General features: G+C 38.9%; 4 protein-coding genes across 4 annotated transcripts; 2 read left to right on the top strand and 2 right to left on the bottom strand. All coding sequences in view use genetic code 12, as the record gives it.

The window, feature by feature from the left end:
• Nucleotides 1–4,258: 4,258 nt before the first annotated feature.
• Nucleotides 4,259–4,873, top strand: CPAR2_702700 (uncharacterized protein; the record flags this gene model as incomplete). Its single annotated transcript, XM_036812039.1, has 1 exon — nucleotides 4,259–4,873. One exon carries the CDS (start codon nucleotides 4,259–4,261, stop codon nucleotides 4,871–4,873), a length of 615 nt encoding a protein of 204 aa, XP_036668416.1.
• A 92-nt stretch (nucleotides 4,874–4,965) lies between these two features.
• Nucleotides 4,966–8,355, bottom strand: CPAR2_702690 (uncharacterized protein; the record flags this gene model as incomplete). The annotated part of the gene is made up of 1 exon (XM_036812038.1): nucleotides 4,966–8,355. The coding sequence occupies one exon, from the start codon at nucleotides 8,353–8,355 to the stop codon at nucleotides 4,966–4,968; it is 3,390 nt and encodes a 1,129-aa protein (XP_036668415.1).
• Nucleotides 8,356–8,443: 88 nt separating this feature from the next.
• Nucleotides 8,444–9,193, bottom strand: NBP2 (Nbp2p; the record flags this gene model as incomplete). The annotated part of the gene is made up of 1 exon (XM_036812037.1): nucleotides 8,444–9,193. The coding sequence occupies one exon, from the start codon at nucleotides 9,191–9,193 to the stop codon at nucleotides 8,444–8,446; it is 750 nt and encodes a 249-aa protein (XP_036668414.1).
• A 1,198-nt stretch (nucleotides 9,194–10,391) lies between these two features.
• On the top strand, nucleotides 10,392–11,141 carry GIR2 (Gir2p; the record flags this gene model as incomplete). Its single annotated transcript, XM_036812036.1, has 1 exon — nucleotides 10,392–11,141. One exon carries the CDS (start codon nucleotides 10,392–10,394, stop codon nucleotides 11,139–11,141), a length of 750 nt encoding a protein of 249 aa, XP_036668413.1.
• Nucleotides 11,142–12,861: the final 1,720 nt, after the last annotated feature.

The raw sequence follows: 12,861 nt of genomic DNA, 5'->3' as shown, positions 1-12,861 counted from the left end.
TAGAAAAAGTTCGTTCAGGGGGAATATATTTACATCCTCATGGATTAGAGAACGAAGGGGGTATATATATTTATAAACACATACTCAATTTAAAGTAAATACGGGTTTCATGTGCTGTTTATGTATTTGTGTAATTGTTTAACCCTTGGTAATACTTTTAGTGCTGCATATAAAAGCCATCGTATATTACACAAACTATAATAGTTTACAACAACAATGCACACGATTTTGCAGGTAGAGGCCATATTTTCGCCCCACGTTGACGGAGGCTGAAAGACGAAGCAAACAAAAAAGCACCCAGTAAGCAACCACTATGTGAAGTTGACACTGTTAGTGAAAGGTCTGCTGTGATGGTCTAGACCGTCTGGGTCTGGTTCACCGTAGCATAACAAGAAAGAATGCGTGCAGTTTCCCTATTTTATTTAGCGAGAGGCAACGTGGGCGAGATACAATGTATATATAAATGGCCATCAACAATGGCCATCAAAAGCCATAAACAACAACAACAACAACAACAACAACGATTGAATACACATCTGCAAGATCTAAAATATAAACATTATTACCCACTAGGCTTTAATCTGTATTGTATTGTAATGCCTTGTGTTGAGTGAAAACGTGGGCACCAAAACAGAAAAAAAAAAAGAAAAAAATTTGAGAAATTTAATTGAAGATGACACACGTGGTCGCCCAAAATAACACAAATTGAAAAGGTATTGCCCAAAGTGGAAGACACGCCAATTGGTGTTTAAGCAATAATACATAATCGCAGCTCACACGATCGATGAAACTCACAAGACTAATGTCTCGTCAGACAAATTCTTTTCAAGGTAAAAGACGTTTGGTGCACCATAGTACTCTTTTGCAATATTGAAACCTTAATCCCTTTTTTTTTTTTTACCCAGGGAAGTTTTAAGAGAGGGAATGCGACGCAGTTGGAAAAGACAATGACGGGGGGGGGGGGAGGATGCTACATTGAACGTTTGATCACCATAGGTAGTTGTTCATCTCAACCAAATGTACGGCCAGAATGAGCTCATCTCTGGTCCTTTCACTCATAACCAGAGTGACGAAACCTAAACCTAAACGCATTTTTACTTTTAGGTCTCTCAGAGCGACTTCAATATAAATCTTCCACCAAAATATTATAAACAATGAAGCAAGATCCAGGAGACGACCACAAACGTTTTCGTTTCTCAAATCAAGCCCCGTCACCATTGTGGCCACAAGATCTCAATGCTCACACGATACATTTGAAACACCAAATTACTACACCGTTTACGTTTTTACTTTCTTTTTGAAGACAAAATTGTAAGCACATGTGCATTTACGAGATTAAGTTTTTAGTAGCGAAAAACGACACAAAAATACGTAATGCAAATCTTTTGACCTTACTAAGGCGGGTTCAACTTTAACCAAGTAGACATAGTTGGTCATGCCAGTATGTTCGATGAGGGGATGCTTTTTATAGGAGCGGCTCGCTCTACCTGAGAGCCAATCGTGGTTTCTGCAAGATCAGGCTATAAGCGTTTCTTTGCCGAAAGTTTAGATTGTTCGAGTGATCCCTGGACGATGGTAGTCCATTCTGCGCCCTGGAGGACAATTTCTTAATCATTTATTCCTGAAGAGACGAGCTTGTCCCTGTTTTGCTGATTCAAAACAGTACAACTTTCCTCCTGTAGACCACAAATCTATAAGTCGAAACTTTCTGTTTCACTCCATAGTGTTACAACATCAAGGTCCGACGCTCAAAGATAAAAGTCTACAATATAATTTATTCTCTCGGAGTCTTCGATTGTGACCGTGTTTTTTCGCTTTTCACCATCACTGAAATGTTTTCACGCAACAATGGATGTAATGCCGGGCGTGGACAAATGTATTTGAGTTGATAAATTAGCAGGGAAACATGAGAAACATGATAGAGACTGGCAAGACTGTACAGTAAGGGTGTTTGCTATTACGTGGGACTTGTGGGTGAGACCCCTTTGTAGGTTACTTGTGATGGCATGTGCCTTTAAAGGAAAGATTAGGTAGAGTTTCAATGAAAAGAAGAACCCAAATGAATGTTTGTTCTACAGGACACTAATTTGGAGCATCAATTAGGAAAGGTAGTCGGTGGTTTTGGATTCTTTTTGTCCATCGTTTTCTATCGCTGGGTCACTGGGAGTATTTAATCACAATCCAAGCGTGGGACTTTGTTGCCCGATTAATCGGGACACAGTTTGGTCCATCCATGATGAATCTTTCCTATTGCGATGGAAATTATCCCACTCAAATGCTGAGTACGTCAAATATCTTTCTCACAAAAAATCCTAATTTCATTGTTCTCGTTGTCAGGAAATAGAGCTCTACCATAGGGGGAAGCAAACCGGAAATTGATTAAATGCCTCAAACTTGCATCAATTGTATTTGTGATGTGATTGTTTTGCGTCGAAGAAAATTTCTATTTTGGGAATTGGGTCGTGTGATGTTTTCGTTGTACGCACAAAAACCCAATGTCATATACATACTAGTTTTACAAAGTGATACCACAGAAATGGAAAGAGACTCCTATTGGTGTTTTATTGTTTAAAAATAAGCTACAAAGAAGAGTAAAGACACGTCGAAGATCCAAGCCCCTCAAGCCTACGCAAGGTTTTTGTTCTTGGCAACAGTCGTGTGACCCAAAAAAAGACGTAGAATGCAACCGTTTTTCACATCTACCGCGACGTTGGGTTTTGAAGACTGACGTCTGGTTGCCAATGTGTTTATCATTTTTTAGGGTGGTCTTAATTGTTTGACAATATACATAGATTATCTACTAGCACGTTGTCTGAAAACGTGCAAACTCCTTCGAACTCCAATGAGAAATGTATGTACCCTTCATAGGTACAAACACGGATGTCTAATGATTTTACAGGTGCTGATTTGAAGCACGGCATCAGTCTTCATTGTAGAGATAGCCAGTATCTTCGTGTGATTACGAATTTGACACAAAAAGCTATTACAAATGTATCTGCAATTTTCCCACCGATCAATTTACAAGGTACTCTATGGTAGCCAATCAACAATTGCTCTGTTCTATATATAGCGTGGATAGGAGTCCATAACGCAGGTATTGTGTAGGATATTTTGTTCTAATTATAGCACATCACAAAAGTCACTTTAGCCCTCGCAGCGCACTATTGAGGAGGGGGCTTAGTGGATAACTCAATGATCAACGAGAGCCAATCCCATCACTCCTGCTTGTCAGTTTGCTGGATATGATAGCAAGTAGAGTGTGCAACTAGGTGTAACCAGTAGAGACCCCCCAACCATATAACCATTCTTGTAGTGAGAACAAAAGCATTTAACAATGTTGAATAGAAGATACGGCTCATGCATAAATTGTCTTTTTTTTCCTCGTATACTTTGAAGTAAATTTAGTAACAGCGTCAATGCTTTGTGTAATTTTCACACATTGTCTCTTCTATTTGATGTCCACGAGAAAGAATTTCCAAAAGCTCATCTGACGTGAGTGTTTTGGGTAAACAGCTCATAGTCAGCAAACTCATTCTTTTTATGTTGTAGATACAAGCTATTCGATAATACCGTAAGATTCTAAATCAGATCGACGTGATGGTAGAACCTAAATATATAAAGCAGTCCCCCCCTTGAAAGTAAGTGATGGTTGAGCTGCATCTGCCTTTTGCACTAGCATGGCGTCAAGTACAGTCTGTTACCTGTTTTAAATGTCTTAACTATCTCACATTAAATAAGGCTGTGCCAGTTATTTCCGCACTCTTCGTTACCCAAAATTCTATAATTAGACCGGTGACGGAAAGAGACCACAAAAGTTGGTACAAATTGTGAATGTTTCCCAACAATGGAGTCATCTCAGACCTACTACCACGCCAGAACACAGCCTCAGAAAAGGAAAACTCCATTGAGAAACCATACACCGCTTTCTCTTCTTTCCTGTTATACACATTAGTATGAGATTTGTCCTCTTGAATTGTGGTTTCATTATTGTTTCTAGTTGTATTCGTAATTACACAAAACTCAAAACGTAATTTTTTTATGATTGACACCACGTTTTCTCCCATCAAACTTTTTATGGAAATCTAACCATTTGCGAATTAATCAAATGTATTTGTTATAAATACATACAGATTTCCATTTTGTATTCTCTAATGAGGCGTTGTGTGGTCCTTCTTCTAGAAAGCTACCTTGTCCCTCAAATTTCAACAGCTACATTGCAACAAATCTTCCACAAGAGAACATTTACGGGTACGATCGAATGAGTATCGATTTTCTTACTAGTATTCATGAAATCGTCAGTGACACTTTGTCACCACATCCACCCTTCATCACACCTTCCTTGATAAAACTTTATCTTTCACAATGTGTGACACTACTTTTTCTTTTCAGATTCACTTCCTCAAGAAAGAACCAGGTGGGTGGTTTATTTACAAAACTATTTGAGGTGATTCTACTAATAGTCACCCACATTGGTACATTTTACATTGTATCTGTAAAAGATTCAGCTTACATTACAGACGACATAAAACTAGCCATGATTATTCAAGTCATCATCATTTACGGCTTAGGCATTGTTGATTTAGTTGTACAGGCTAATGGTACCGAGGAGTTTCAACAAGAAGGAAAAGCAGATCTCGAGGGGACTTTTTGTGATCCCGTGTGGCTCAAACATCTACGTCATTTCAATAATGATTTCCTCAAGATAATACTCAGTTACAATTTCATTATGATCAATGATCTTGATACCAGTATGATGCTAAAATTGAGTGAATTTGCAATCAAGTTGTATTGTTTATGGATTATGTTAAAATATGAATACAAAAGCGATGAAGAAGAGGTTGAACGAGTAGTTGATGTCTGTGAAAAAGTTTGAGTGGTTAGACATATAAAATAAAATGAGTAACGAAATGGAGAAACCAAATTAGGGTTATTTACGACGTAGAAAGTCAATCGCTTCTATATTTTCTATTCGTAATTTCTAATGAAAAATTCATCAAATGGCCCCGTGGAGTCAGCAGTATCGTCAATATAATCTTCCCCAGATTGTATGCCGTCATTGTCTATTTCCATTGAGAATCCCCTGTGATTACTACCGTCATTTGAAGAGTTGTCATTGTCTTCATCGTCTGATCCACTACAACTTACAGACAGGCCATCCTCGTCAACTTCTTCCATTGCTTTCCTTGTCATGGATTGTTGCTCGTTGGAATAGTTGTAATCTGGAAATTGTCGAGAATACGCCTTCAACGCATCTTTAATTTCATGATCGATATTTTCGCCATCACTAACATCATCCTTGTGGTTGTTTTCATCATTATCATCATTATCATCACCCTTCTCCCTATCATTTGCCTTACCGCCACTTTGTACTTTCCGGCTCGCCTTCACCTCCAAGTTCAATTCCCTATCCCATCGATTCAACCGTTTCACATCACCAGCACTTACGTCAGTCTTTCCATCAAGCATCATCATCAATAACGCATGTTCATACATTCGCAGTTCCAACAAATCACAATCATCAACCGCTTTAGTTTCCAATTGAAACAACTTAAACTGTTCCTCATCTTCTTCATCTAGATCCATTTCATTGGAGCTTTGGTGCAGTCTGTTTTGAAATTGATGTAGATTGTGAATTGTGGGGATCGTCTGCTTGCGAGGTACTGGCACTAAATTACCAAATGCAGGTGCTGATACAATATAATGAAGAGTGCCGAACCAACGACGCTGATCATTCTTCCTTGTGAAGGCTTTTTTGATCAATGGATTATCAACATTGAAGATCTTGTTGGGGTTAGAGTACCCCAAATTGCTCAAACTCCATTTGATGTTCCTCGGGTGTATCGTAACTGTAGAAGCATCTGTATCCCCGTTCTCCAGTTTCTTCTTTGTCTTGGTGTTGATGATGTTTATCAATATATTCTTGGTCACCTGCTTTACTAGATCTTCCATAACTCGACAAACTTCTTTGTCACAAATCATACCAAACAAATAAGACAAACGAGCAACATTGATGAATGAACTTGCATCTTCCGCAACAACATCATCATTATTGGTACCTTCATCAAATGCACTATCAGACGCCATCTCTGCATCAATCAATAAACTTTGCTCATCTTCAAGCTTGGTAAAGTACTTCAGCATCTCATACGCCGCAGGAATTTCCTCATACTTGACCAACCTGTAATCCTGATTTGTCAAAAATTCAGACCCTTGTTCAGGACTCCTTGTGCATCTTTTCAACTTTCGTAACTCCCCCTTCAATAGATTATAATATGTCAATATTTCCAATTCAGATTTTCCCATGTGTAAGCCAATCATGTCTAATTGATGGATTGAATATCGTGCAAGTAACGTAAAGAATAACTCTTTGTCCTTGCTTGACCATATCTGACCTGGGTATTTCACTTCATTGGGGTATGTTCCATCATAGTTGATCTTCAGTGATGAAAATGGCAAATCCGGGATACATATCCCAGGGTCTAGAGTCTCTTGAACTTGTCGATTGTAAAATTTGATATAGTTGATGTTTGGACGACGGAATGGTCGCTCTTTGGTGAGCACACGGTAGCTTTTTTCATCATTAGAAGGAGTTGGTCTTGGTGGCGGCTCTGGTGAAACAATAATTTCAGTAGCAGGTTGCGTCGAAACCGTAACTGAAGCACCAGTTGTATTAGGTAATACACTATGCACACGCTCATTTACAAGAGTGCTTTTCTCAAATTGGTTTCGATAGTGATATCCCACGGCTGCTTCATACTCACTCTGCAATCGTTTCACTCTTTGTTGCAATGCCGGGATATCGTACCTTGCTCTGGGGTTAGCTAGTCGTTGTTGTATATTTTCAATCTCCTTGCGCATTTTGTCAAGCTCTCGATTGTGCAATTCTTGATGTAGAGGGCTGTAAACTGGTAAGAGCAGCATCTGGGCGCCCCCGTCCTCATTTTTATTATATTCTTTGATGATTCTCTCTTGCTCTTGTTGTTTCAAATGATATAGCTCATCCCAAAGCTGCTGCATCTTGGGTCGATATTGTGATCGTAGGTTTGAAAACATCTTTTCAAGTACTTTGATTCTCCTCTGTCGACGCTCAACTTCTTTTGCATGGTTTCTCTGAAATTTTTTTTGAGCCTTCGAAATTGAGCTTGCTTCCCTCTTGGCTCGTTTTAGTTGACGCTGCTCTTCAAATTCTGCTAATTGTTTACGCTTTTTTTCAAATAAAAAGGTGTCTCCTATTGGCTCCTTGTTATTATCAAACAGATCAATTTCCGATGAAACAAGTCCATCCTTCTCCTGATTGTTGCTTCTTGAGTTGAGTTTCCGCTGCAGTTTTTGTTTAAACTCCTTCAAAGTTATGCGCTCTTCTTTTGGCTTAGCCAATTCCAGTTTCCACTCCTCCAATTCTAGAGTAATAGCATCAAGATCAATTCGTTTTGAAAAGTGTGCCTTTTCCAAGTACAGTTCGAGTTGAACAACTCTTTTTTTCAATCTAGTGTCCAATTGCTCTCGTCGACGTGTTTCAAGCTTTGCTCTTTTTAAATCTCTCTCCTTAGCTTTGGTTTTCTTCATCCTTCGTTTCGTCTGTTCCGCTCTCTGAGATTCCTTCAACTCTTTACGCGATAGTCGTTTCGTTTCACGTTGTTTGCGTTGTTCTCCATCTCCTTTACTTGGTTTTCCCATCTCACCTCTCTTCTTCCTTCGTTGTTCTCGTTCTTTTCGTATTTTATCCATTTTCTCTCGTTCTGCTTTGGTGAGATAGATATCGTCAATTGGTTCAAGAGACAGGTCTGATGTTTCCTCGAATAAGTGTTGATTTGCGGTAGATATCAGTTGCTTATCGGTACTTGTTTTTGAATTGGCTTCTTCTTGATGCCTGGGTGCTTCGCCCGATGTGAAAAGCAGGTCGGGACAGTTCTGTGGTTCATCACTAGCATCCCTATCTTTATTATCATCACTATCATCACTATCATCACTATCATCACTATCATCGAAATCTTGAAGATCAAGAATATCAATGTCAGATTTTTCGTCATACAGGAACTCTCCCTCCTGAGAATTCGGTTTCCGAAGACGTTTATTCCACAGACTCGCTGTATTTGCCTTTGCTTCTTTCCCTCGATAAACTGTATGCGACCACAATCGATCCTTTGTATAGGATTTGTCTAAACTATGAGAATGCTCGGTGGTGATATCATTACCAGTCTTTGTCGAGGATTCTATACGCAACTGTTTGTCACCAGCTATGGAGTAGGGCGAGTGGAAATTTATCATAAGAACATCTGTGGATGGTTGTTGCGTGCAAGATAACTGGTGATGATTCAGTAAAGAAAAAATTTGGTTGACTTTTGTGATGCGCATGGCAGTATCACACGCGACTTTGCAAGATTATAAAAGTATTCCTACAAACTTATACATCGCTACATTGCATCACTACTCCAACCCGATGTCATATCTTCATCTCATCAAGAGATTTATCTAAGTCGTTACTTCGATGAATGTTCTCAATTTCGTTTCTTTTTGTTTTGTCGCCAATGGTATCCATATTCAGATGTAAGGACTCCTCATCCGTGTCGACCCATTCGTCTTCTGATCCTTTTGTCGCTTCCCCTCTACCTGACTCATCATTTCGTAATATTTCCGGCAAGAACGGTTTCGCCACATCTTCATCCTCCCCATCATCTGCTCGATCTAGTAGTCCAATCAATTCAACATATTCTTCCGGTACAAGTCCATTCTCACCAGTTTCTGGATCCTCTGCAACCAACCAGCCTTGACCGTGTCTATAACTAATCCATATCACTTGCCCTTCAAGTAAACCAATCTCATTATCGTTTTCAGGCTGAAAATCAAATATGGCACGAGCTTCACAGTTTATCTCATCCTTCTCGTAATTGTCATCGTAATCATCATCATCATCTCCTGTCTCCATCTTATAATTGTAATACTCTTCGTGGCTTAAATTACCATGATGTCGCGATCGGCGGTCGGATGTGGAGGAAGATGCTGTGGATGTATCATCAGACAACGCTGCCTCATCATCGTCATCATCGTCATCGTCATCATCATTAGATAAATCATTGTCACTCGATAATCGGGCTTTCCGCGGATGCTTTATCGATGTTGTATAATGTAGTGGATGTGATTCAGGATAACCAAAATCTTTTATCTTGGTATTTGGTGGAAATCGAGGGCTCATGAAGTAATGACTGGAAAAGTTTGTATGCTAAGTCGCGGATAGGCAATGCCCGATTCGAGCTCTTTGTATTGATAGCTTTACCAACTTGTTCTCCCTTTGGAAATAGAAAGATGACGAATTCTAAAAATAGCCCAAACTCACCTAAAAGAAAAACGAGAAACGTTCTTTTCTGCTCTGTCACTTTTGTGGATTTGGTCTCGATATGTAGAAAGTGAGAATACTGTGGGAATTGCGATCGTGTTTAATGAAGTGCGTTTTATTGATTACAAGCTCTGCCGTAGTGTGTGTTTATCACCACCACCTTTTGCTTGTTATTCTTGACTTTTTGGTTTACTTCACCTGTTGTTTTTTTTTTCTTCGTAAAGTGAAACACAAAAGATTTTTTTTTTGTTCTTTGATTCAACTGTTGTTGTGGTTTCTTGTCGAGAAAGAATTCGTCTTTTAACTGATGGTGCTGGGGAGTATAAAAGAGGGAATAATGTTTTTAGTCTAGAAAGTGTATAAAGCTGATCAGTCTTTGGTAAAGTCTATCAATACATAGTTGTCATATTGGAATAGTTTGCAAAAGTCTAATCAGTATATTGTACCTCATTTTGAGAGTCGCACGACCAGTGTAGTTTTTTTTTTTTTTTTCACGCGTTGCACCGCACACACACACACACACACACACACACACACACACACACTACGTAGCATGTCGCATCAAACGTTCCTTTCACCATATGAATAATTGAAACAGTTTTTACATTTAGAAAAACAAAATTACGTCATACATCGTTCTAGAGTAATATAGGTTGGTTGTATGTTGCAGCTCCATTACATATAGGTGGTGTAGTCGTTTCCAACGAACGTCGCAAATCCGAAGGAAGGAAATACAACCCCACTTGACTGAGCCTTGTGCGGCTCATCATAAAAAAGCTATACAAATGCGGCGGTGTACTAAAGAGCGCCTCGACAAATTACAACAGGAGCAACAAAGAAACTGATGAGCTGGTGAATGTAGAGGAGCTACTAAGCAGCTTTTGGATGGAGCAAGACTGTTCTCTCCTTATCAAGTCTGCACATCTAATTCGATTTTATACCATTAGGCTTATTGATCGAAAAAAATTGGTAGCACTAAGTTCACCATCTTAGAAAAAAAAATCCCATTGACATCTTTAAGATCATCACTACATTGAGCCAGCCATTACCATCCACCATGGACTACCAAGAAGAGCAGTCGCAAGAGATTGAAATTCTACAATCGATATACCCTGATGAAATAGAGTTTCTTAATGACTTACAAACACATTTTCAAATACGAATCAATTTAGATACAGAAAGTGAACGCAAACATGCTTTAAAATTAGTTGTAAAGTATCCCAAAACGTATCCGGAAGTAATACCAGAACTACATATAGAAGTTGCTGAGTTAGAAGATGACGAAGGCGATGATTTCCAAGACGATGATGAAGATGATGACGAAGACGAAGAAGCCAAGCAAACAAGACTCGCATTGAATATGGCAGAGACAATTGAGTATGAACGAGATGATTTGTCCGAACTATTATCAAAGTTAAACGAAGAAGCTGAGATTGGGATCGGAATGCCATCTATATTTACACTAGTCACTGTTCTCAAAGATGAAGCTGAATCCTTATTCAATGAAAAATTGGCTCTCAAGACTAAAGAGTTTGAACGTAAACGACAAGAATTGGAAAAAATTGAACAACAAAAGTTTCAAGGCACCAAGGTAACACCAGCATCCTTTAATGAATGGAGACTTAAATTTAGACAAGAGATGAAGTTTGAAGAAAAAGATGAATTGAAAAGACAGCAAATGCATGGTGGAAGATTAACTGGGAAACAAATATTTGAACGTGGATTGGCTGGTACTGAGGAAGAAGAAGGTAATGGTGGTGTGGAAGGTGATGATCTAGCTGAAGGGGTCAAAAATATCGCTGTATAAGTCTACATTGTTGCGTTGTGAAGGAGGATGATGTTGTAGGGGGTGCAAAGGCATGTCAATGTAGGTTATGCGCTAAATGTGTCGTTTGTTTTCGAATTTTGATTTTTGATGTGGCTATACGTGGGTTGCAAATAGAATATCACGCTTGTATAAGTAAATACACAAATGACGCAATTATTTCATGATAGTGAAGAGCCTTCTTGGCAACAACTGTGTGCCAATGTGAGTGCCAAAAAAGATGAGCGTTCCTGGGAGGGAATATTTCAGTGGAATTTGCACTAGGGGTGGAAAAGTTACCATCTATTTTCTATCCGTATGTTTGGGCTATCTCTTCTAGTCCCAAGTTACAGTTAGACTACTATATAAAGTACATAGAAAGCTTCATATTATTGCATATCCTGAATTGACGCCCCTTCAGGTGAATGGAGATCACTCTTCAGAGTATTGTGTAAAACTTGAGAAATTTTGTGTGAAACTATGACCAATTTGCACACGATGAAGACAATGAATTGTAAAAGTCATATCTCAAAAGTAAGAATATGTTCTATTACGCTCTAGATTTCACCACAGTCAGTCCCAGTAACAACTTTTGTTTCTCCTTTCACCACAACTCTGATCCAATCCCTCCTCCTCGCCATGAATTGGGGTTGTTAGTTGTGCCCCTGAAAGGATTTTCCTGTCCTTTCGTTTTAGACAGTCTACTCTGAAGATCATGCATGTGTAAGCAGAGCGGATCAACCAAATAAACTATGATACCATTGGGTTATGAAACCGTTAGGTTATGAATCCATTAGGTTATGAATGCACTGGGTTGTGAATGCACTGGGTTATGAATCCATTAGGTGGTGATACCGTTATTGATATGTTGAAGCCATTACAATTGCACCAAGAACAAAATCCTAGACATCCATACATGTAACTACCCAGTAAAAGAATACCAAGTTTTTGAGAAACTAAACAGAGGGCATCACCTACTGACAATCAAGAAATTGCCAGATTCAAAGCAACACCAACAAGAGGAGAGGGAGAAAAAATTCATGTCGTTTAAAGTGTATTAAGTGAGCGGGGGGTTTCCACCCTCTTTTACAACCGAAATTAGCATTAAAATGCAGGAATTAAAATTCATGTAGCTATAATGGGGCGAACCCTTACATTTCCTTAATATTCAGTAGCTTCTAACTATTAACACTCTTTTCAAGTCTACACAAATAAATCGGCTATGAAAGTCAAATTGGAGTTGGTTCCACATTAGCAGCTTTGCTCCGAAATGTGTTCCTAAGCCGTTGCCAAGCTCCCAGCATAAAAGCATACCCATCTAGTACTTTTAAAAAAGACGGAATTTGGGATTTGTGTACGAAAGTATGTGATCTTGTTGTCAATCGGACGTTTGCTGATATAGCCGATCTTTTTTAATAAAACCTTCAACGTTATTAACGCATCAGGATACTTAGACGATAAAGGTAGGGAGTAATTTGGAATTCATTAAAGTAAATTGTTGAGCTTTGTATGTGCAGATATGTAAAAAATCGTGCAATCTGAATTCTGAAGCGGAAAAAGAAATTCATCAAGAACAGGAATAAATTATGCCGGAGTTAAGCGGTATCATCAACAACTGACTCTTATACCATTTGGCATCTAATGAGTAGTCATTACATTAGACACACCGCCTTTTTTAATAAAGAGGTGGGCTCGCAAGTTGGATGTGACCTCCCTTCCTTGA

Source organism: Candida parapsilosis, contig 006110 (assembly GCF_000182765.1).
Source record: "Candida parapsilosis strain CDC317 annotated contig 006110".
In the NCBI taxonomy this organism is placed as follows: Eukaryota; Fungi; Ascomycota; class Pichiomycetes; order Serinales; family Debaryomycetaceae; genus Lodderomyces; species Lodderomyces parapsilosis.
Note: the sequence above shows the minus strand (reverse complement) of the source record. Positions and strands in the feature narration are given on the sequence as shown.